This window comes from Lathamus discolor, chromosome 4 (genome assembly GCF_037157495.1).
Source record: "Lathamus discolor isolate bLatDis1 chromosome 4, bLatDis1.hap1, whole genome shotgun sequence".
Classification (NCBI taxonomy): Eukaryota; Metazoa; Chordata; class Aves; order Psittaciformes; family Psittacidae; genus Lathamus; species Lathamus discolor.
The window spans coordinates 70,958,803-70,983,899 of record NC_088887.1 but is presented as its reverse complement, the minus strand read 5'-3'; the positions used below and the strand labels follow the sequence as shown (position 1 = coordinate 70,983,899).

The 25,097-nt window shown below is 39.8% G+C and overlaps 1 protein-coding gene and 1 long non-coding RNA gene across 3 annotated transcripts in view; one reads left to right on the top strand and one right to left on the bottom strand.

Annotated features, from left to right (window-relative positions):
* The first annotated feature begins 1,583 nt into the window (after positions 1-1,583).
* TPP2 (tripeptidyl peptidase 2) overlaps positions 1,584-25,097 on the top strand; it is a 54,715-nt gene continuing 31,201 nt past the window's right edge. For both annotated transcript variants that reach the window (XM_065677962.1, XM_065677961.1), the window contains exons 1-14: positions 1,584-1,871; positions 7,710-7,838; positions 8,915-9,010; positions 9,365-9,469; positions 10,135-10,259; positions 11,580-11,743; positions 13,875-14,029; positions 15,126-15,202; positions 15,632-15,759; positions 17,327-17,426; positions 19,484-19,632; positions 19,804-19,919; positions 21,464-21,632; positions 23,332-23,489. In XM_065677962.1, the coding sequence (XP_065534034.1) occupies positions 1,599-1,871; positions 7,710-7,838; positions 8,915-9,010; positions 9,365-9,469; positions 10,135-10,259; positions 11,580-11,743; positions 13,875-14,029; positions 15,126-15,202; positions 15,632-15,759; positions 17,327-17,426; positions 19,484-19,632; positions 19,804-19,919; positions 21,464-21,632; positions 23,332-23,489 (1,944 nt within the window). In that variant the 5' untranslated portion in view covers positions 1,584-1,598. The remainder of the gene's footprint in view (positions 1,872-7,709; positions 7,839-8,914; positions 9,011-9,364; positions 9,470-10,134; positions 10,260-11,579; positions 11,744-13,874; positions 14,030-15,125; positions 15,203-15,631; positions 15,760-17,326; positions 17,427-19,483; positions 19,633-19,803; positions 19,920-21,463; positions 21,633-23,331; positions 23,490-25,097) is intronic.
* Positions 18,151-24,791, bottom strand: LOC136013701 (uncharacterized). The gene is made up of 2 exons (XR_010612325.1): positions 24,700-24,791; positions 18,151-18,309 (listed from the first exon to the last, which is right to left on the bottom strand). It is a non-coding gene; the product is annotated as an uncharacterized LOC136013701 (long non-coding RNA).

The window sequence follows — 25,097 nt, the reverse complement described above, 5'->3', positions numbered from 1 at the left end:
GCCAGACACCAGCAGTATTCCAAGAAAGTCAAGCACATGGTACCTACATATAAAAATGTAAAATTTTGACTCATGACTGAAAGCAAAAGAGGGGAGCAGATTGAGCTGCACACTAACTACATATGGTACAGCTTTGACTATTTATTTATTTTTATTTTTTTTTTGTAGAATATGTATTTTTAAGACTGTGATCTTCAGGTTAATTTTAGTACTTTACTTGCATAAAAATTCTGTACATCTCCAAGTCACTGATGAGCTGAAAGTCATTGCTGATGGTAGCCCATAAAATGGGGAAAAAGCATAATGTGCCACTATTTGCTAGCAACCCACCCTCCCCATTTCTGCTAAGAATGAATAAAAGCCAGATTTACTTCAAAGATTAATGTGTGATATTCAGTAATAATTTCAGCAGACCCATGAAACAAAAACATCACACAAATAGAACAATTCTCAAAAGCCAAAATCCTCCTTGCTTTACAGTGAACACATCCATGTAGTCAGAGAAATTTCACCTGCTTCCTCTGATGTAACTCTCTGCACAGAAACTTGCTTGAGAAAAGCAAAGTGATACTCAAGTAACCAACCAGCTTGTACCATTATTGCTGGCTAAAATGGCTCAAAGCCACACGTCAGACACTACAACTAAGAAACAAGACATCTATTTAAAATAAACTCTCTGTATTTGGTTTCAGCTTTCTCTGGAAGCTTGTAGGTGACCACAAAAGCTAAAAATTAACCTTAAAACCCCACCTCAAAGTACTTTTTCCCTTGAATACTTGACAAATAAAAAAACAAACAACAAAAAAACCCCACACAACTTACTTGGAGCTCGACATAACCTTTAGTTATTTTTTATATTTATTTTGTCTTTACTAAACAGCAGCATAAGCAGCAAACTACCTTCCAACACTATACAAATGCCGCATCAACCCACGGTAACCGGGATACAGCGCTCCTGCGGGCACCGCGACATGTTTTATCCCGGATAATGAATCAGCAAAATTCAAATAAATAATAATGAAAAAAAGAAAAGTCAAATCGCACATCGGTTCTCCTGACTCCGGAGAATTTCGCGTCTACAGCACCGCCGGGTCCTCTCAGCAGTGCCTGAGGGGGCTGTGAGGGAAGCCACCCGCCACCCGCCACCCGCCACCGCCGCAGGCCGCAGCCCGACAACAGCCCTGAGGCAGAACCGGGAGCCCGAGGAGGCGGCCCGCAGCGCCGCCCCCAGGGCAGCGGGGCCGGCAGCGGGGCCCGCAGCTGCCCTCGCACCACGCCAGGGCACTCCCCACCGCCGCCGCGGTACGTGGCTGCCCCAGCGCCGGGCTCCGCTCCCTGCCCGGCCCCGCCCCGCTACCGCCCGCCCCTCCCCGTTGCCGCCCCTCGAGCCCGGCAGCCCTGCCCGGAGTTCCGGCGCGTGGAGCACGCCGCTTTTCTGATTGGCTGTCTTCCGCCGCGGGCCCCTCCAGCTCCGGCGCGAACGCCGGCCCGCAGCGCGGCCCGATTGGTCCATTTAGCCCTGGCGCTCTCTCGCTGCGGGCCGCGAGAGGGTGCACCTCCCCGCCGATTGGTGGGGCGCTACGGCGCGTGCGCCGCCCATGGCCTCGCCCGTCCTTCTGGCCGCCCGCCCCCCGCCGTCACCCCCCCTCCAGCCGCAGCTCCCAGCACCGGGTGCGCTCCGTTCTCGCACGGCTCCCCGTCACCCCGTTATGGCGGCCGCTGCGGAGGAGCCGTTCCCTTTCCACGGTCTCCTGCCTAAGAAGGAGACCGGTGCTGCCGCCTTTCTTGCCCGCTTCCCCGACTTCGACGGGCGGGGGGTGCTGCTGGCGGTGCTGGACACCGGCGTGGACCCGGGGGCGCCGGGCATGCAGGTAACGGGCGGTAGCGAGGAGCAGCCCCGGGCGGCGGCCCTGGGTTACGGAGGTGGGCGGCCCTCAAGGGGCGGTGGGAGCACCCGGGCCCTGCCGGGCTGCGCTACCTGGGGGCCGGGGCGCTCGTCCGGGTGCGGCCGCAGCCGCTGAGCGGCCGTCGGTAGCGGGACAGGCCCTTGAAGGGTTGTCTGGGGACTTGCAGTTTGGGTGTTTGTTTGCTTGCTCACAGTTCCCGCTAAGCACACACTTTGCGTGAGCGTGGGCTCTTGCTACGGGAAGGCGGGGATTCCTGCCGATGGGGCTCCGCGCGGGTCGCTTCGGGTGTTTGTGCAAGGATCCTCCTTTTAAGCCCTTCACAGAGCTTTTAGGGTACGTAAATCTCTTTCATTGTCTTCTTGCACGTAGCACTCGTTGTGAAAGAATAGTCTGTGGGTTTTGTTAAGCTTTAGCAAACTTCAACAGAAGGTAGCTTGAGGCTACGAACAGCGGCTTAGATCTTTTACATGAAAAGTGTATTTCTGGCAAAATTTGCATGCCTCTCTTTCTCAGTGTGTTTTTTGTGCGTCGTTTTGCAACAACAGTCTGTGTCAGATTTGGTTCTGCCAGCTTTGTTTGATCGTACCTCAGATCGTTCAGTGATTGCCGTAATTATCTCAATCTCAGTTTTGTAAATTTCTGTATATGTGATTTTAATTTTTGCACTCCTCAGCACTTCCTTATTTCTTTTAACTCTACCATGTAAGTTTGTATGTGGCCTTTTGTTTCGCTACTCCTTCCTGCTTCTTGTTGGCATATTTTCTCTGAGATGTTGCAAAGGAAGCCCTGAGAAGTGATTCAGAGAGAGTTACAGGGAACTTGCTTGGGTATGGAATCCTTTTTTTCTTTTTTTTTTTTTAATTAAGCAGGGCCTGTGTTGTTTGTATTGCTCTTTCTTTGGCACAAGCATAGATTTTAGTCCTAAGTGACCTACTTCAGGGACCTAACCCTGGCAGATCTTTAGTTCAGTGTTCTGAAATGACTCCTTATGGATTTCAGCTGAGAGAAAGGATGAGTGACGAGGACGGGTAGGGTGAAAGGAGGGGCTGGGTAGCTGTAACTTCAGTTGATTTAAGCTGCAGTGAAGCTAGTGATTTTGGCAAAATGTTGAGGGTAAGTGGAATAGTAATTGGGCACACCAGAAAGTAGTGAAAGACAATTAGGAAAATGTGAATATAAATGGGGTGTGCTTAGTTCTGAAGTTTCACATACGAAAGCAAAAAAAATCCTAAGTCTCTAAAGGTTATAAGTGAGGAGTGGTCAACTAAAAAAAAGGTGGGGGGGGCATGAGTTTATGGACAGCAGATGGAAGCTTTGTTCTGAGATAGGCAACCCAAGGCTCATGAGGGATACTTATGAACCATCATGATCTCGGTGTTGATGATACCAATTTTATTCAGCCTGCTTTATGTGGAGGATAATGTTACAGGTGGTGAAGTAAAAAGTCTGTGGAGAACTTTGTGAGTGTGTGTATGTAATTAATTTTGTGATGGGTGAGAGTGAGTTTGCAAGGATGTTGGAAAAACATTTGAAGAAGCTGTGTGTTCTTTCCATGCTGCTATAGAATGAGTAGTTACTGGGCTTAACAACCTTCTTGCATCTGGTTTATTTCTCTGTTGGTTGGCTGGCTTTGCCACACAAAACATTTTATTATTTAACTTCTACTTACTTTTGTGTTCTTTCTGAATCATTTTTAGCCAGTGCACTCTGGGGGAACGCTTTTCATCTCATCTTGCCTTGCTTCACACTCCACCTGTTGATGCCAACTATGAAGTTCAGTTGGTCTGCTTTTTTCATGCTAGTTTTTTCCCTTCTTCATCTCTTTGGTAGAATCTATTTCCTGTTGTTATCTGTTGTGTCATGGCTTGTAATTCCTCATTAAGGCACAGCAAATGGTAAAATTTTAGGTGGGCAGATAAGGTACATTTAATGGACGTGATGTGGTTGTGTATGTAGTCTTTGTTCAGCCCCACCCTGCCCTTTACCTGTTGCTGTTGTCTCTACTTACGTTTCACAATAGATAGGACTGTTCATCTGCTTCTTGCAATTTTGATTATTCTGTCAAGTTCCTGTTGGAGTTGTTGTTGTTATAATTATTATTATCTAAAACTAGCTCATACTTTTATGGGATGATGTTTTAGTAGTAGCAGCTTGAGTTGGCTTGACTTCTCAGCACTGAGTTAATTTTCAAATAATTTCCCTTTTTATTTGTGATGATGATCAGCTGTCCTGTGACCCAAGTGCTGAAGAACTTGTTCATCTCCTGTTGCTGCAATAGCTGTCAGTTGGAATCAGTAACACTGTATCCTCTGGCAAAAAACATGCTCAGATGCATCTGGCTTTGCCTTTTAATTTGGGATTGTCACAGATACTGGTGTTCCTCCGCTTCTGATCAGCTGCCAGGATAACGCATATAGATTTGGAGGGGGTTTTTTAGTGTGTTTACTAAAATTTACTGATTTATTTGCTTTACAGTGTCAGAGCTAACATGAGAGTATGTTTTTCAAACTTCAAACTTAAAAGCATAAACAAGTCATAAACTTGTAGACTATTTCGGGTATTTTTTCAAGTGGCTGTAGGCAAATCATGATATTAAAGGTAGAACTGAGGGTTCTAAATACACTCCAAATATTTTTGTGGTTTAACACAAAAGGTACTAAACATACCTTGTTTTTGTAATAAATTCATTTTTTCCAGTTTTCTTCTGTTCACATGAGGGGGTTGATCAAGTTCACCTTTTTTTATTTTTTTTATTTTTAGTTTTTCCTCAGAATTATAATCCTTGGAAGAATCTTTGGGGGAAAAAAAACAACCAACCAAAAAAATCCCCAAAAACCCAGTTGAACTGAGTTTCACTGTACAATTAATACCGGCGGGCAGTATGTCAAACTGGTCCATGACAGCAGAAGCAGCCACACTGGTTACTTGCACTAAATGACAGTGAACCTGTGTGGTTCACTGCCATTAGGAATTGAGTCTTGGACCCTTGCACCTGAAAACGGGACCTTTGCACCTGAAAACCAGGCCTTTGAGTCTGACTGCAAGACTCCAGTTTGTCAGTTCTAACTGTACAAACTTACATGCACCTTTGGACCTGCTGTTCAGCTAGGAGGTGAAGTGCCGTGTAGTATAAGAATTGTTCATTGTCTTGCTGGCCAGGAAACAACTTTAAAAACTACCCAAGCTCGCTGTGGCATAAATCTGTGTTCTGGCCACCTGTTGCTGTATAACTTGTCTCCTTCCAGCAAGTCACCTTGGATTACATTTTCATTCTTGTTTTCTTGTGCTTTGATAGCTGAATAATTCACTTTCTTTAGACGCATATTGAAAAATATCCAATTCTGATAATCTCAGGGTTGTCTTTGCAGTTGCTTTATTATTGGAGCAGCTCTTGACTTTTCTGTGAGTAGAGACTGGCATTTGGAGATATTAATTACAAACACTAGAAAACCATATGGTTTGAGTGCCTATGCACTGTGTTTCCCAAGTAAATTTTCACTACTGTGCAGCTGTTGTTCAGTTGATGTTTTACCAGGTTAACAATTTTCAAACTTGAACATGAATTTCTGTAAACTGAATAACAGTGCTGGTTTCTGTAATGGAAATTTTTCCTTAGCAAATCTCTTCTTAAGCAGTGTTTGTTACCTTCTGGGAAATGAAATAAATGTCCTTCTTATGGTTGTTATGAGTTTAGGATTTCTGGGGCTTGGTCATTTTTTTCTGGCCTGTTGAAACCTGCTTTTATATGGGAGAGGGGTTGCCTGTTACTTTTCTGTATGTTGTTTTGTTGAGTTTGGGGTTTTTTGAGGGGGTTGTTTGCAGGTGAGTGGTTTTCTGTTTTGTTTGGGGTTTGTTGGGTGTCTGTTGTGGAGGGTTTTTTCTTTGTTTGTTGTGCTTTTGTTTGTTTGTTAAGGTTTTCTCCTTAATCATAAGAATTTGACACCTTGGAAATACTTATTTGTTGAAGTGTGATAAAAGCTTGAACCTTGTTGTCTTTTTGACAGCAATGGAGTGATTTTTATGAAACAGCTTGGTCATGTTGTTAACTTCAGCAGCTGAATTCACAATTCCAGAGCATGATTTGAGCAAAACTACATGCCATGTATGTTATGTCTAGTATCAAAATTATTGATAGAGAATAAAGGCAACAATACCAAATATTTAAATGGTAGAGAAGAGCAAATATTGCTGCTTTTCTGAACAAGAAGCTTTTTTCACTTTCAGTGTAGTTATTGTATAGAAGGTGTTGAGAAGATTTTTTTTATTTTATTTTTTTTTTTTATCTTTAACATGGAAGCATAAAAAAATAGATGTATATGACCAATTCATAGCTTCATAGAACGGTTTGGGTCAGAAGGGACCTTTAAAGGTCATATAGTCCAGCCCCCCTGCAACGATCAGGGAAATCCTCAACTCGATCAGGTTGCTCAGAGTCCTGTCCAACCTGACCTTGAATGTTTCCAGGGATGTGGCATCTACACCTCCCTGGCCAACCTCTTCCAGTGCCTCACCACCCTCACAGTGGAGAATTTCTTCCTCATAGCTAACGTAAATCTACTCTTTTTCAGTTTAAAGCCATTATTCCATGTCCCATCCCTGCATGCCCTGAAGGAAGTCCCTTTCCAGATTACATGTTGACCCCCTTATAGGCACTGGAAGCTACTCTTAAGGTCTCCTGAGAGCCTTCTCTCCAGGCTGAAGAAGCCCAACTCTGCCTCCCTGTCTTCATAGGAGAGGTGCTTCAGCCATCTGAATTCATACTGCCTTTCAAGAAAATACTGCTGTATATGGAGTATAGTTTATTTCCCGAATGAACTCATACAATATCTACTAGATGAAGCATGTTATTACAAGAAGACAGTATTGAATATTTGTGTAAATGTAAAATAACATAAAAAAATCTTAATCATAGTCTTGGTAACTGTGTAGAAGGTTACTCTAGATGAAAGGAACTTTGGATAGGTTAGTGGTTTCTTTTGTGATGTTTAGTTGCCTGCAACTACTGTAAAGTCCATCAGGGCTAGTTTTTGTTTAATTTGAAGAGGCTTTAAAGTTATGGTCGTTAACTCTTCTTAGCTAGTCAGCTCCCTTTCTTCTCACCCTGGTAGAAATACTTCTTATACAGTATTAGGGTATATAGCAATAGTTCCTAAGACTTCAGGCTGATTAAAACAAGTAGAATCCTTGACAAAGAAAAAATAAGATTATGATAATTTGTGTTCCTTTTCAGTTTAAGTTCAGTTAAGAGACTCAAGCGTGTGAGTGCTTGCAATTAAGCACCTTTCATTTTGTTAGAGTTGTGTGTTCATGACGGTAAAATTTGGCCAGAATGGTGGGACGGAAGCAGCACAGCAACTTATTTGAACACATTTAGTAGTTTTTGCAAATTTCAGTTTGGTTTTAAATTGGGGCTCCTGTGCTTTATTGATACAACGTTTTTACTTGTTTGTCTTCGAAATCCTTTTTAGAAATTAGTTAGTAAATTTGTATAAACTAGAAAGATGGGCACATTGCTTTTAGATCATTGAAAATTTAAGTAATTTCAGGTTGGTTTTATGTCTTTCCATTTAATGTTGGGTGCTTAAGAAAGTTGGTTGATATTTTTATTAACAATCGAAGCCTTGGGTGAGATGGTTTAGTGTGAGGTGTCCCTGCCCATGGCAGGGGGGTTGGAACTAGATGATCTTGAGGTCCTTTCCAACCCTAACTATTCTATGATTCTATGAATCATGAAAAAATTAATGAATTTTGTGCTGAAGGGTAATCAACTACGTTTTCAGTTTTCTGTATTCATATTTTCAGATTACAACTGATGGGAAACCCAAGATAATTGATATAATTGATACAACAGGCAGTGGTGATGTAACTACATGTACCATTGTGGAACCTAAAGATGGAGAAATTGTTGGTCTGTCTGGAAGAACTTTAAAGGTGAGTATTCATAGCTGCAGAGACACTACTGGGCATCTTTTCCTTTTTTGTTTAACTACAGATTTAGTACTTATTTTAGTTTCTGCAGAACTTAGTTTCTTTTAAGCAGATGTCATGGTTTAACGCCAGCTGGCAACTAAGCCCCACACAGTCATGCACTCACATTCCCCCTAGCAGGATGAGGGGAAGAGACTTGGAAGGTAAGAATGAGAAAACTCACTTGTTGGGGTAAAGAAAGTTTATAACAGGTTAAGCAAAATCTGCACTTGCAAGCAGAGCAAAGCAGGGAATTCATTCACTGCTTTCTCTTGGCAGGCAGGCATTCAACTTGTGGGGAGATAGTTCTAGAGACAGAAAAACCTGTGAGGACTTGGTTGTAGGCTCACTGCATTCTCACTATAAATAGAACAGAAACCCTGTAGGGTTTTGAAAAGAATATGATGAGATCTAGCAGGGGTCTGAGCTTAGAACTACTGATGCTACTGGCATAATTTAGTTGATGAGGTGATATGAGGGCATCGACTCTTTGGATCTTCCCATGATATCAGCTTTCTTCTGAATTTTGCACAGAATACGATTGTAAGGGTGAATCTGTTGCGCTTTTTTTGCTTTTTTTTTTTTTCAACTAGGAGTAGTGGATCTGATATACTGAGAGTCTAAGCTGCAGTGAGATATGAAAGTAGATATTCAGATGTTTGTCATGACTTCAAACCATAACACCCCTTCATGCTATGGTGCTGCTTTTCATTTATAGCGCTGTTATTTTCCCAGACCTCTACCCAGTAAAGTCACTGCTGAGGCTTTATGTTTTCAAAGTAGATCATCAGGGCAGTGGTTACTTAGTTGTTCAATGGCAGTGTCACATGAATTAATAGTGATTCCTTTTGAACTGGATTGAAAATGCCATGTCATGTTGTTGAAACTTAGTGCACGAGTTACTGTCATAGAGGCAGGGAATTAAATTGGTGATATTTGTAAGTCTCTCCTCTAAGCTCTCTTACAGTGTTGATTTTTCGGGGTTTTTTTTTCTTTTTAATGAAATTGGTTAACGGATTTCTGAATGTACTTTTCTGCAGATTCCGGCAACCTGGGTAAATCCTTCAGGCAAATATCACATTGGCATAAAAAATGGCTATGATATCTATCCTAAAGCTCTTAAGGAGAGGATTCAGGTAAGGAATTACATTTTGCATCTAGTGTAGTGTATAGTCATACTTCACTCTTCTGACTCCTATTTTTCTAGGAAACTATGGTATGTGATTTACTAACACGTGTAGGCTGCTAGCCATCACTTGAAAGCTATTCTCTCACTTATTGTTGCTTAGTTTTGACATGATCCATGTCTTCTAGAAATTACTGATAGCAGTTTCTTTTGTCTGTGTGGTGGTTGATGTTCATTTATAGTATAGTACTGAACTTTTCTAGCTATTGTGTCTCAAAGTAGAATTTTTATATTACTTTTGTAGTATACATACTTGGACATAGGTATTTGTCCATATATTGAGGAACCTGGTTTTATTCTACAGAAAGAACGCAAGGAAAAGCTGTGGGATCCCATTCACAGACTGGCTCTAGCAGAGGCCTGTAGAAAACAAGAAGAATTCGATACGGCTCATAGCTCTCCCTCCCAGGTTTGGATAAGTAGATTTATAAACTTGTTTGCAACAATTTGTTACTGGTTGAGAGGATTAAAATACTTTGTTAGATGAGTGAAGGAAAGATAGTCGTGGTTCTTTTGGCAGATTGCTTGCTAGGTTATCTTCTGATTAATTAAAAAAAGTCTGTATATGGATGGTTGTTTCATTTGCTTAGCGCTGTTAACTTTCTAAACTTGTCAAATACAAAAAGGGTGTTACTTCAGATACTTTGTAGCGGGTTTTTTTTTAGTAAGTTTTATTTTTAATTTAATATGCTGGGTTTTTTTAAGGCTGTCATCCTTGGTGTGTTCAAAGTTGGAATCTTCTAAACATATCCTTTATTTTGTAAGCTAGGTACTATTTCAGTGAAGTACCAGGAATACCTCAGGTCACTTCTGTAACATTTGATGACGTGTAAATAAATAAATAGATAAGGGCTTTAAACTTTATAATTACAGAAATTGGAAATAGTTATGCAAAACGGGCCAAAAATAAACAGTGCACTGTTGGAAGACGATTAAACTTCTAGATGTTTGTGACTCCTTGTGCATTCTTGGTGAAGTGACTTAACAAATGTATAACATCAGAAAGAAGTGTAAGATTACCTATCTTGTAACAACTTTAGAAATAGTCTAATTGTATTCTTGTTGCCTTACTAGGTAAATAAGCTGATAAAGGAAGAACTGCAAAATCAGGTGGAACTGTTGAATTCTTTCGAGAAAAAATACAGTGATCCTGGCCCAGTATATGACTGTCTGGTATGGAATGATGGTGAGACCTGGAGGTAAATGCCTAAACTTGTGTAACTTGTCATCATCTACACGTAAAAATCCAGCTTGCATTAAAGGCTGTTGTCGTGGTTTAAACCGATCCACACAGCTCGTCCACTCACCCCCTCCCCTGACCCTCCCTGCTCCCGGAGGGATGGGGAGGAGAATCAAGAGAATGTAACTCCCACGGGTTGAGATAAGAACAGCCCAGTAACTAAGGTATAACACAAATCACTACTGCTACCACCAATGATAATATTGATAAGAGAAAATAACAAGAGAATACGATACCACCGCCGAATGAGTTCGACTCCCCCCAGAGAGAGAGTGTGCCCTTCCAGGTAACTCCCAGTTACCTCCCTGGGCATGATGTGCTGTGGTATGGAATACCTCTTTGGCTAGCTTGGGTCAGGTGTCCTGTCTCTGCTTCCTCCCTGCCTCCCCTCGTCCCCAGCAGAGCATGAGACTCACAAAGTCCTTGGCCAGATTAAACATTACTTAGCAACAATTAAAAACAATTGGTGTTATCAGCTCTCTGCCCAGGCTGGAAGTCAAAACACAGAGCTTGCACCAGTTACTAAGAAGGAGCAAAACGGCTCCTGGTAAACCCAGGACAGCTGTGTTAACTTTCAAATCTACTGTCTTTATAGAGTTCTTAAATATTATTTGCTTTAAGATAATCCTACTGCATCATTTGAATTTCATGACAAAGTTTGAATCTCAAATGAAGATGGGGTAAAATGAAGTCTTATTAAAGACAGCATGGTGCAAAGGGTAAGCCTGTGGGATTTTCCTGTGAGGCAGAGTAAAATTGCTTTGAGTATCCATTGGTGAGAGGGGGGAAAAAAGCCAACAACAACCAAACTGCAAAACAGCAGCAACAATAAAAAACAACCCCCCAGAACAGAAGTCTTTACATAAACTTCAAGATGTAACACGGCACTTTTCTTGACTTATAATGTGCATCATACAAAACAGTGGGGAAGACTTCAAATGTTTGTGTACCAGCCCTGAACAGCTAGTATTAGTAAGATTTCTTCCTTGAAGAATTTGCTTGAATTTCCATATGCTTGCTTTTCTAAGAAGGATTTATTTTAATTCAGTAGCATCTGAAAGTAAGTTTATTTAGAGATCTTTGCAGATTCTGAATCTTAAGTGCGAACAACCCAGTTTAAAAGTATTGACTTAAAGAATTAAGGTACTGTAAACACAGAACCAGACTTCTTGAAGTCTTTGTGGTGGTAGTCTTTGCTGGGGGGAGGGGGGAGGGAGGCGGGGCAAGATTACCAAAAGCTTACAGCAGCTGGAAAATAACCATTTTGTTTGGTCAACAGAGCCTGCATAGATACAAGTGAGAGTGGTGACTTGACAAGCTGTACAGTGCTGAGAACCTACAAAGAGGCTCAGGAGTATGGATCTTTTGGAACATCTGAAATGTTGAATTATTCTGTGAATATATATGATGATGGAAACCTTCTTTCTATTGTGACAAGTGGAGGTAAATGAAAATAATAAGAAAATTTTGCTGCTGAGCAGCATAGTTTTTGGGTCTTGATTTTGATACTTGGGATGGCTCAAGGCAGCTACCTTAATACAGCATTCATTGCTGCGGCAGTCAAGATCAATATTCAGATTTTCTGAACTATAGCTATAATGACAGCTCATTACCAAACTTGCTTGCATTTTTGTCTGAAATAGTTAACTATATATGTTTAAATGCCTACATATATACAGTATGTACAGCTTAAGTGCTCTATAAGGTGTTCTTGCATCTTAATGCCTAAAACAGAGAGAACCTTCTTTCAATGTACCTTTTTTTGTTTTGCTTCTTAAATATAGGTGATGACTGATTTTTAGTTTCTGTGCTTTGTGCTTGTATAATTTAAGAATCTTAAATAAGACATAGCTGTGAACAAAAGGTGTACTGACCTTTATTTTGGTTTATCCAAACTTTTTTGTGATGGCCGGTGTCACTATAGCTGAGGCTTTAGCCACTCTGAATGTGTGTGTTCTTTACCTAATCTTGTTATGTTTTGGAAGCATCCTAAGTGGTTACAGTGATGTGGATGTATTTGGTTTGAAAAATGCTCTTAATTTATCATTAAACAATCCTATGTCAGTAGAACTACAGAAGCAGTTCTGGTTTCTAAATTGATGATAATTTTTTGAGAGATTCCTTTTTATCTCAACAAAAACTTTTGTGCAGTTCTTGTTTTGTGGCTTTGTTTTTTGTTTCTTTGGGTTTTTTTTTTGTTTTGGGTTTTTTTTCTTGTTTGGTTTTTTATTTTGTTAGGGTGTTTGTTTTGTTTAGTTTTGTTTTTACTTAATCCCCACTGTCTGAGTCATCTCAAGTATAATTTTCTTAACTTAGAGGAGGAAGTGTTGAGCCTTTAAAGCAACTTCTGTTAGGAGAATTAAGTTAGTACATCCTTTTTCTCTGCCTCTTGCCTCCTTTCTCCCTTCAGAAAGCTGTTTTACTTTCCAGATTGCTGCTGTTCGCTGGGTTGTTTTGTTTTTTTTCCTTAGAATAACAGAACATTTGTTTAATAAGTAATTTAAATCCTGGGCTCATTCTACAGAATTGTAGAACAATTTAGGTTGGAAAAGACCTGTAAGATTGAGTCCAACCGTTAACATTATGGTGTCCCTAAGCAGCATGTCTACACCATATTTTTAATACCTCCAGGGATGGTGACTCAGCTACTTCCCTGTGCAGCCTGTTCCAATGCATGATAAATGTTTTAGGGAACAAAATTTTCTTCCTAAAGCTGCTCTGGCTTAACTTGAGGCCAGTACCTCTTGTCCTATTGTTTGTTACTTGTGAGAAGAGACCAACCCCCACTTCGCTACAGCGTCCTTGTAGAGGGTAGTTGTAGAGGGTGATAAGGTCCCCCCTGAGCCTTGTCTTCTCCAGACTAAACAACCCTAGTTCCCTCAGCTGTTCCTCAGAAGACTTCTTCCCCAGACCCTACACCAGCTTTGTTGCCCTTTTCTGAGCCACTCCAGCACCTCAATGTTTTTCTTGCAGTGAAAGGCCCAGTACTGAACACACGATTCAAGGTGCAGCCTCAGCAGGGTCATGATCTCTTCCCCAGTCCTGGCCACACTGTCTCTGATACAGGCTGGGATGCTGTTGAACTTCTTGGCCACTTGGGCATGCTGCCAGCTCATATTCAGCAGCTGTTGACCACCACTCATGTCCTTTTCCACTGGGCAGCTTTCCAGGCACTCTTCCCCAAGCCTATAGCCTTGCATGGGGATGTTGTGACCCAAGTGCAGCACCTGGCAGTTTGCCTTGTTGAACTTCATACAGCTGGCCTCAGCCCAGTGATCGAGCCTGTTCAAACCCTCTGTAGAGCCTTTCTACCCTCAAGCAGATCAACACTACTGCCCAACTTCATGTTACCTGCAAAATTATTGAGGGTGCACTGGATGCCCTCATCCAGCTCATTGATAAAGGCATTAAACAGAACTGGCTCCAGTCTTGAGTCCTGGGGAACACCACTTGTGACTGGCTTGTAACTGGATTTATATACTTAAAGCTCAATAAATGAAAATTAATTAGTGTATTAAATCTGTGTAAATGAAGTTCCCTAAAGATACAGTGATACAACTTTTTGTTTCCTCAGGAGCACATGGAACACATGTGGCTAGTATTGCAGCTGGATACTTTCCAGAAGAGCCGGAACGAAATGGTGTGGCTCCTGGAGCTCAGATTCTTGCAATCAAGATTGGTGATACAAGACTAAGTACAATGGAAACTGGCACTGGTCTAATAAGAGCTGTGGGTATTTCACTGACTAAACAATTAATTTCAGCTGTGTGACTTAGTGTTCCACAATATTCGACAATTTTGTTCTCCACTTGCTCATAGGGAGTGCTTTTATAGTTCTAGAATATTTCCAGCAAAAAGAAGTAAGCAAGCAAATACCAACAAGCCTTCCCCTCAAAGAAAATCCAGAACAAACAAAAATAAGCCAACCAAAAAACCCTGCAAAGTATACCAGAATGTATTTTAAAATATATCTTAATACTAATGTTTTAGTATAAAACAAGTATATGTTTTAGTGTAAAACAAGTCTTCTGTTGTACAGAGCATTTAGAGATTTTTACAGGCTAACAGAGTTGCAGTGTGTCTGGCTAGCTTGACATGGGTGAAGTTACTTGTATGCATATTTCTAGTTCCTTATTCTGTGTTGTGAGCATGTTTTTTTATAATTATATAGGTAACTATAGAATACTTAAATCTAGTGCAGTGACTAGTATCTGCTAATATGGATGATTTGGTTTTTGTCGGGTTTTTTGTTTGGTTGGGTTTTTGGTTTTTCTTTTTACTCACTTTTTGAAAAGTGAGGAAAGATATAATTCCTTTTTAATGAAAAAAGGCCCAAGACCTTTTCCATATAATGAATTGATGGGGGATAAAAATCACACAAGAAGAGGAACAGAAAACTGTACTTGTGGCCCATAGTATATCTTGCTATAGCAACACAAAGGTGTACTATAATGTTTTTACAACTTTTGGGAATTTAACCAAACTGCACAAGGAAAGAGAATTTTATGTTATTGAGTATAGGTATTTAAAGCAAATACTAATGAAGTCTGCAGTTTTCTCTTAGGGTACTGTTAATTTATAGCCTGGAACATGACAAAAGTAAGGCTGTTCAGGGACTGGTTTTTTTTTTTTTTATTCTGTTTATTCACTGGGCAAATAGCACTTAAATAACTGATTGAAGTAAATTATTTTCTAGAATCAAAAGAAATTAATCCCATTTTCTTAGATCTGTAGCAGATCAATTTAAGCAGATGTTCTTTGCCATTACTTATTTGACTTATTCTACAATTAGAATGTATTTTGGCTTTTATTTTTACTTTATCAGATGATAGAAGCAATAAAATACAAATGTGATCTCGTCAACTATAGCTATGGAGAGGCAACACATTGGCCAAATTCTGGGTGAGTACCACTGTGGTTAATATAAAGTATTCTAGTATGAATTACATGCATTTGTTGAGCTTTGTGTAAATGAACTGTCAGGCTTAGACAATTCATATACATTAAACCGTTGCAGTTTATATTTTTAACTGCCTATAGTATAAAAAATTTTTCAGAATAATAAAGATTTTTTGTAGTTGGAACACCACATAATTGGGGGGCGGGGTTTGAAGACCTAATTTTGCTACATAACTTACTTTTTTTTAAAACTAGAAAATATTTTTTGTGGTCAGCTTCTGTATTGGAACTGCCTCTGCCAGGTGTGGGGAGCAGGCTGCATAATATTCCTTGTTCTATGACTGGTCACATTGATTCTACAGGAAATGGGAGTTTTGCCCTGTGGGAAGAAAATATTTTTGATTAATTTTTTTTTTTTATCTTATACATCAGGAGAATTTGTGAAGTTATTAATGAAGCGGTGTGGAAACACAACGTAATCTATGTTTCAAGTGCAGGAAATAATGGCCCTTGCCTTTCTACAGTAGGATGTCCTGGTGGAACTACATCTAGTGTAATAGGTAAACCATTTTCTTTGGGGGTGGGGGGGGAAGTGTTGGCAGTATTCAGCTTCTGTGTAATTGTAACCATCTGAGAACACCACTCGGACCCTTACCTGCTGGTAAATCTGACTGGTAAAAATACAAGCAAGTTGGATTCTAAGTAATGTTCTGGAAGGCCTTGTAAGGCATTTTGAGTTGTGAGAATCACAATTTTAGATCTTTTGTCTTCATCAGATACTCTAATTTCTATTTGTAGTGAAACAAAGCATTTAACTTGGATGTAAAATGATCCCATGTGATGACCTAGGCAAGTCCTTCTAGAGGAAGAATTCTTTGAGCTGTAGTACCACTTCTGTGCAGGTCTATTACTGCCAAAAGAATTTGTTTTTCTGAATGCCTAAGTGTATGGGTTTTGATATTTCAGTGAAAGATTGAGATATAAAACTTGGCAAAATGTCTAGCATTTACGGGTAACTTCCCTAGTCTTTATTTTTATATAAATCTGATGCTGCATTACTAAGTTACATAAGCTGATTGTGAAATCTCAAAATTCTCATGCAAGAAGACTAGCATGTAGATTTGAAAGTTGGAGAGTCAGTATTTCAGGACAGCTAGTAGAACGCTGATTACTTTCTGAAGTTAATCTGCAATTCACTAATGAAACAGGGGCTGGAACTGGAACTTACAAGATCTTTTCAGGTTTGCATTGTCTTTGCTCTTACAGCACATGTACTCTGTCAGTTCAGTGTACTTGTATCACCCCAGGGACTGATTGATCATTCACTCTGCATGCTCTTTTTCTACCATCTGGAGTGAACCAGATAGGCTGGGGATTTTTTGTTTGTCTTTTGAGGGTAAAGCAAAATCAAGTTGACAAGTTGGCTTAGTTCACACAGGCAGCGTGGATGCAGATCTTGCCAAATTTGTTTGTGAGCTTGGTACGGTAATTTTCTACTATCCTCATAGTGCTTGTGCCACAGAGAAAATGGAGTGTACACTGTAGGTGTGTGGCACAGGTGCAATGACATTGTGTTTTAAAAATACAACTTTAGCAGACTTTGACAGTCATTTACATGCTCTGGGCACTTTGAACTGGTACATAGGAAAGTAAGTGATGAGTGCCTCATTGCTGTGTTTGAGCTGTGTGGATGTGGCCATCTGCTCTAGGTGGTGTAGCTATGAGCCATGTGAACATGAACCAACTCACACGAATTGCTTTGAGCTGTGTTTGGTGTACTTTGTAACAGCGTAAACACAGCCAAAGGCGTGTGGGAGAGAGCAGAGACATGTAGAAGTAGTTTGTTGTGAAAGAAATTTAGAAGGCGAATACGTTCTATTCCAGCTGAATAAAAATGAAACTTTGAAGTTTACATAATATTTCAATATTATAGAACATTTTTAGTCCATAGCATGCTGCTTTATACCTGCTTTGTAAAAATATCTGGGTGGAGTGATATGGAAAATGCATGTTTCCATTATTACATGCCAAGCGAAAAATTCTTATAATGAATTTAAACCACAGAAATTTTTTTTTTCTGTTAATAAAAATTCATTGCACATTTAAAATACTTGAACTTTTTTGCAGGTGTTGGTGCCTACGTTTCACCTGACATGATGGTTGCTGAATACTCTTTAAGAGAAAAACTGCCAGCAAATCAATATACTTGGTCATCCAGAGGACCTAGGTATGTTATACTGAAAGAACAAATTCATTGGTTTGGGGTTCAGATTATGTAATTCAAAATCCAAAAAGTGATCATTAATAACAGCATAAGGGTATTTCTTTCCCATGGGAAGAGCATAGGTAGTAGTCTGCTGTTCTTGGAAGGCCTTTGTACATGGGCCAGAACTCCTGGGGAAGGGTGAAGAGCACTGCGCTGCCTCAGCACAGGAGAAAATGTGTCAGGAAAGTGTATTTGACCACAGACATACTCACAGATCATAAAAGTTGTTTGGAAATTTGATCTTTTTCTGATTTTTTTTTTTTTTTTCCAGAGGATTTTTTACATAGCATTTATTTCATTAAGTTAGTGTGGTGAAGTTAACTGTTTGCTTAGTGTTGGAGATTAAAAGAAAAACTATTACTGCAATGGCATTATTTCTGGCTTCAGTGACATTGCTGTGATGGCACAACTTAAGGATTTTCCTTGGGTCCAGTAGAGGTGCGAGCAGGCAGAAAAATTTGCTTTTATGCTTCACATTAGAGAACATTTTCTTAAAGACCTGTGGAAGAAAATTATGGGGCTATGAAAACTTCCGCTTTTATTTCATGTCTCAGAAACATTTGGTAGTAATATGGTAGCCAAAAAAGGCAAAAAAGAATTGTTCTTGCATGGGGCAAAATTACAATATACTATATTTGCAGTCAGCCTACAGTAGTAGTGGGTGAAAGAAAAAAATAAAAAAACATGAGGTTTGTCATTGGTTTATTTGCTGGTTACATAGCAATCTTCAAAGTTAGCTGTCATGGTGTTTGTATATTTACAGGCAAGTATATTGTTTCAAGAACCTTATGTAGAATTGTCATGTTCCATGTAGGGAAAAGAGAAATGTGGTCTCTGCCTTCAGCTGAAAAAGGGAGAAAGATTTGTAATTAATATCAGTATACATACACAAAAACTATGTTTTGTGTGCTTTGTCACTTTGCGTTGTAGAATAGTCAGAATGAGCATATGTCAGCTAAAAGGCCCAAGTCTGGCTAAAGAAGGATTCGCCTTGTGCAGGGTGTAACACCCAGAGTTCCTAAACCTTTCCTAGAGCAGGCTTGGGCTAAGGGATGAGTCTGTCCGAGTAAGCAGGAAAGGCTTTCAGGCAGATGCACTGTGCACTGCTTGACCAGAAGTGTCGTGATACAGAGCCTGTCATTTACATAGGGCTGTCATAAAATATGTCCAAAGGTCACATTGCAGTATCATCCTGAGGGTACTCTGATTTAAGGCAGATTTTAGATGGATGAAGGTATTAGTGTGGGACATAAATACCCCAAAATACCTTACCTCTCCAGATAACTTAATAGCTCAGGCACAATGCTTGTTCTTATTCAAGTGGTGCAGTTTTTGTCTATCCAGAGCAAAGAAAACTGAGTATATCTGGCTCAGACCATTGAAAGCTGCTTTCATCTGTGTCACAGGTACTCACTCTGGTCTTAAATATATTTGGGCAAGAAAGAAAGATGTCTTAGGCCCAGCGGATCCTGATCCACCTGACATTCCTTTTTATTTTTGTCTTCTTCCCTTGCTCTCCTTGTCTCAGGCTCTGTATTCAGAATTTGATCTGGTAGTTGAAGTGGCAACATGCAAAATTAGAGATCTGCATTTTTTTTATCTTTTCTAGTCATCTCCTCCCTTTTACTATTTTTCTGTTAAGGCAGTAACTGTTAAATAGGCTATATTAAATACTGATTTATTTTTTTAAGTGTTTGATAGGTCTGTTTGTGTGCATTTTCCAATTCAAATCCCAGAAGTTACTCTGCTGACTAAACTGAAGCGTGGTGAGAAGAGTATTGAAGGAGTGTAAATTTAGAAGAGTTTCACTGTAAGATAGGCATAGCTGATGATTAATGTGACATTTTTAGATTGCTACTTAATGGCATGCTTTTTCTTGGGTTTAATGGGTTAATGGATTTAGTGAAATAATATGCTTGTGGACATTCCCTAAAGCTAAAATATTAAGTGCACAAAAAGCTTTTAGGTAAAGTGTGCAGAAAAGAAATTTGTTTTCAACCCTTCTGTTTTACCACTAGCACTGATGGAGCCCTGGGAGTAAGCATCAGTGCCCCAGGAGGTGCTATTGCTTCTGTTCCGAACTGGACTCTGCGAGGAACGCAACTCATGAATGGTACATCCATGTCTTCTCCCAATGCATGTGGAGGCATTGCATTAGTATTGTCAGGTAATATGTTACAATATTAAATATAGATGCATAGTCTAAAAGAGATTAGATTCTTCTTTTTTCTTCTTAAAAAAAAAAAAACAAAAAAAAACAAAAACAAAACCAAACCAAAAAAACTGTAACTTTCTAATATTTTGTCGTATCCAATAATACCCTTATTTCTAATTTCAGGACTCAAAGCTAATGATATTCATTACACTGTTCATTCTGTCAGAAGAGCTTTAGAAAATACCGCAGTGAAAGCTGAAAACATAGAAGTATTTGCACAAGGACATGGTATTATTCAGGTACTTAATAACAAAAACCCCAACATAATATAAATAACTACCAGTGGAAACCTGACTCAAAAAAAAAAAAATAAAAGCAGCTTTCTAGATGAGCGCACATTTGCTTCCATGCTGCTTGATTTTCAGATCTGATGGAGGGAGAAGAAGGGAATGTAGTGGGAGGGGAGGAGGAATGAGATTGTTCTTTCAGTTTCAGCATGAAGTTGCTGTAGAATAAATGTGTTAACTAGACACATTATTAGACTGATAAAAAGGGTACGTGGGCATAAAAGTGGGATGTGGATTTTTATCGCCTACATGTGGATTTGGATGCCTAAATTCTGTCCTGATTTCTAAAAATGTTCTTATGCTATTGTCAGAGAGAGCCGAACACATTCGGTGCAGACAAAAGCTGCAACTGTAAATTCTGGGCAGTGAAAATGAAGATACCCACACTGGTTCACCAAGCAGTACAACTGCAGTTGTTTGACTTTGCGACAGAACTGCACTGAAAACTCTGGGTGTTTGCTGTATCTTGTGTACAAGTAGCTTGGAAATTTGTGATGCGATACTTTGTATGATGATAGTCATTCCCTGTCTCCTGCATAGTGAAAGACAGTCTACCTGTGCATAAGCTTAGGTTCTTAAAGAGCTGCTGGTCAAATAGAGGTGCTGAGATTTTTCTCTCATGCTTAAAGATGCTAGATATGAAATGCTTAGCCCTAAACTCACGTTCTGGAGATGCTAAAACCTAGTAGGTAATAGCTGCTAAACACATCTGTTACACCGAGTTTGATACAGAAGGCCACAGAAAAATTAAATGCACCAGTCATATCTTACAATTTGTCTGTGATTAAAGCATGTGTTAAAACATGGTTAAAACTGATCTGGGAAACTGAGGCTGTATACTTATCTCAAAGGAGAGTGCCCTTATCTCCACTGGCAAGGGTATCTCACTGTGAAGTAGAAGAGAATGTAAGCTTTTGGACCCAGAAGAATAGAAAGTGAGATAGAAAGGTGTCTTTTTTAAAACAAAAAGGTGGGCTTGTCATCTGAGTTTATTCTGACAGCTCATTTACTGAAATCCGGGGTTGGATTTCCTGACATGATTATCTTATATCAATATATAAAGATTACATGGGCATCCTATATTGCTTCTCTCTTTTGAACTGCTCAACTTCTTGTATATAAGGTTTAAATGCTTAAGTGTTGTTCCACATATGAGAAAGGCATCTAAAATAGTATGGTAGGTGTGGGCCTTTGAAGACCTCTTTGTCTTCGAAGTCATCTCTGAAAACTTTGTTACACATCTTTTGATGGATTTATAGCTAAGGGGATTCATTTTGTGGCATTTTGGTTTTTAAATTTTCATGCCTTTGAGCTCTGTGTGGCTGTTGCAGACTGAAAATGTTGCCTCATTTTCTATACTAAGTATCATGTAAGGCACAATCAGTCACTCAGGTAGCGTGTCAGTTACTTTACTGTTTGTTGCTTTGATTGCTGCAAATGTCATAAATTATGATTAAGCTGAAGTTTGTTAATTTAGAATGTGTTCTTTCTAACAGGTTGATAAAGCCTATGACTACCTCATTCAGAATTCATCATTCACAAGTAACATAGGCTTTACAGTTACTGTTGGCAGCAACCGTGGAATCTACCTCAGAGATCCTGCCCAGACAGCTGCACCTTCTGATCATGGTGTTGGCATAGAACCTGTCTTTCCTGAGAATACGGGTAGGAAAGAGCTTTTGCTTGTGGGGTGGGGAAGAAAGTACCCTGCTTTACTTTATTAAATACAAATTGGAACTCAGAAAATTACCTATGTGTAGCATGATGTTTAAACAAAAAGCTGTGATAATGAGGATTGATGGCAATCTGTACTGTAAAAGCAGTAAGTGCAACTCCAAATTTCGTAGTACATGATGGCATGCAGCTAAACAAGTTTCCGATCTAACCTCAGAGTTATAGCTGCAGCACCTCCATGTTTTGCTGTTTCATGCTGCTTCTCGCTGGAAAGAGGGATGTCTCTTTGTTCTGAAGAACTTACTAACAGGGTAAAACTAAATTGTGCAAATGTAAGGTTTGACATGTTTTATCCATAAACCTTTTTGACCTGCTTTATTAAATGCAAATTAAGCTCACTGAGAGACTGAATTACATTGTCTTCAGAAACTGGTGCATGTGAGACCTTGTTACTGTGAGATTAATTCCTTTCTTAAAACCAGTGATGCCAAGAAGGTTGGCATGTGACAAAGGGGCGAGTTTATTTGGGGGAAGAAAGGGTATGAATCAGGACAGGTTACTGACTCAGAGCAACTTAGATTACATTGCAGTTGGTGTTCTTAATTTTACTCAATGACATGGAGAAATAAAGTAATTGTTCAGTATGTCCTTCTGCTGGAAGCAATCAATCTGAAAACATAGACATTTGTAATGGATGACTGGCTTGTAGTGTGGTGTTTCCCTAGTACCTTTCCAATTGTTACTTCTTTTTGGTGTTTTCAACAAGACTGTTAAGAGAAACTGTAGCAAGAGCTTAAGGGAGGCTGATCTGCTCAGTCTGACAAAGTTCTCTGAGCTTTTATTGCTTCTCATTTACCAGTGAGGGAATTAGATCTGATAATAGAGTGCTCTTTACTTAACAAAGATGTAATAAAATGTTTTAAAATTAACCTAATTAAGGTTAATTAGGACTAGGAAATGGGGGGGGTGGAGGGTGGGGAATCGTTAACCTTAAAGTGTCATTAACCTTTAGAGCAGGAGAAAGCTGGTTTTTAATCACTGAAACATTACAGCTAGGCTTGAATGTCTTTCTGGAAGCTGTGCTTTAACCCATAGAATCATAGAATAGTTAGGGTTGGAAAGGACCTCAAGATTATCTAGTTCCAACCCCCCTGCCATGGACAGGGACACCTCTCACTAAACCATCCAACACAAGGCTTCATAGCTTTTTTGACTTGAAAGCTCATTTGCAAAATCAGCTAAATTGACTATTTTGTAGAGTCAGACTAGATTATCATAGTAATTTTAAACAGACTTTACTTCTTGCTTAGGTTGCTCTACAGTGTAATTTGCTAATTAGCATAACCTTTTGAGTCAGTTCAATTGCTTTTTATTGTATGTCTCTGTATTAGGTGAGACTTTTTGTCTACACATGAGTGTATACCTGCTTCCAGACTATGTTGGGGGTAACTGAAGCATGGCTTACTAGCCTACCTTTGACTTCTGTCAGGTTTTACTGTTTTGGGGTGGGGGGAGGTGCACAGTGGGATTTCAAAGGTGGTACATCCTTTATTTTATTGTACACTGCTGCTCTTCTGTTTTTCTCAAGAGAAATAATAGAGAACAATTCAATGGCAAATACTATGTTATAGTAGAAAGTGAGCATGCATTTGTGTTAGTAAACTGTCTTTTAAATTTTGTGTCTCGACAGAAAACACTGAAAGAATATCTCTTCAGCTTCATTTAGCTTTAACTTCAAATACATCATGGGTTCAGTGTCCTAGTCATTTAGAGCTTATGAACCAGTGTCGACACATAAATATTCGTGTGGATCCACGTGGCCTGAGAGAAGGACTGCATTATACAGAGGTATTGAAGTACTGGTGTTCTAAGCAAGATTATGTGCCCTTTCCTTTTCATGTGGTCCTGTCAACTTTTCATAGAAGTAATTTTTAAGGAAATAAAAGCTGTGTGCTGTACAAACCAGAAAATAATGCCACACTCTATTCCACTATACAGGCTCAATCCAGGGCTCAGCACTAGTTATGCTATAGAGTGCTGTGTATAGCACATGCCAATGAGACTTTGAGAATCTGGTTTTAAAAAATAAAAGCATATAGAAAATATAAACCAAGTAAATATTCATTTAAGATCTTTTTCCTCTGGGTATATTTTCACCTTTGACTATCTGGCTCAGTCCTATATTGTTACTGAAGATAGAGATCAGTGGGTTTATGTGCTTGAGATCTTAAATACTTTCTTTCTGTGGTGGCTTAAGGACTGGCCTAGCTTTTGTGGTGTTGCCGTGCAGTCTTATACGGACCCAAGATTTTGCTTTACCTAAAGGAGTTGCTTGGATACAGTGATGGAACATATTATCTTGTTTCCTTATCTCTACCCCATCCCAGTTTGGAAGGTGAAGGAGAGTAATGCATGGTAATGGTTGTGTACAGCAAAAGCATTTCACTGACTTCAAGCATCTACATTCAAATTTAGAAAAATTTAATACAAAAGCCATGAAATTTCTCATTTTTGCTCCCAAACATCCTATTTCACTCCTGCAAAAGAAACTCACCAACAAAAGCTATTTTTCAACCTCTTCCATCCTCATCCCAAACCTTATATTAAGGTTGAAATGTTTCCATTGCTTTGTAGTTGTTCATAATGAAGATATCATCAGCTTGCTTTTTAAAAGTGACTTATTTAAGATGCTTAAAGTTGTAAGTTTCTTAGGGTATCACTGAGAACATTTTAGCCAAATGACAATGGAACAGATTTTCAGAGATAGTATTTAAAGCTTGGCCATGAAAGGCATGGTAAATCAAAGTGTATTTTCTCAAACATAATCATGAGAGATGTCGTGGTTTGAACCAATCCACACAGCTCGTCTACTCACCCCATCCCCCCCCCACCCCCCCTGACCCTCCCTGCTCCTGGAGGGATGGGGAGGAGAGTCAAAGAGAATGTAACTCCCACGAGTTGAGATAAGAACAGCCCAGTAACTAAGGTATAACACAAATCACTGCTGCTACCACCAATGATAATATTGATAAGAGAAAATAACAAGAGAATACAATACCACCGCCGAACGAGTTTGACGCCCCCAAGGAGAGAGTGTGCCCTTCCGGGTAACTCCCAGTTACCTCCCTGGGCATGCTGTGCTGTGGTATGGAATACCTCTTTGGCTAGTTTGGGTCAGGTGTCCTGTCTCTGCTTCCTACCGGCCTCCCCTTGTCCCTGGCAGAGCATGAGACTCACAAAGTCCTTGGCCAGAATAAACATTACTTAGCAACAATTAAAAACAATTGGTGTTATCAGCTCTCTGCCCAGGCTGGAAGTCAAAACACAGAGCTTGCACCAGTTACTAAGAAGGACAAAATGGCTCCTGGTAAACCCAGGACAGAAGACAAGCATTAAAATATTTTTAATGCGACAACAAAATAGCTGAAGTAAAATAAGGGTGTTTGGGACAAACTC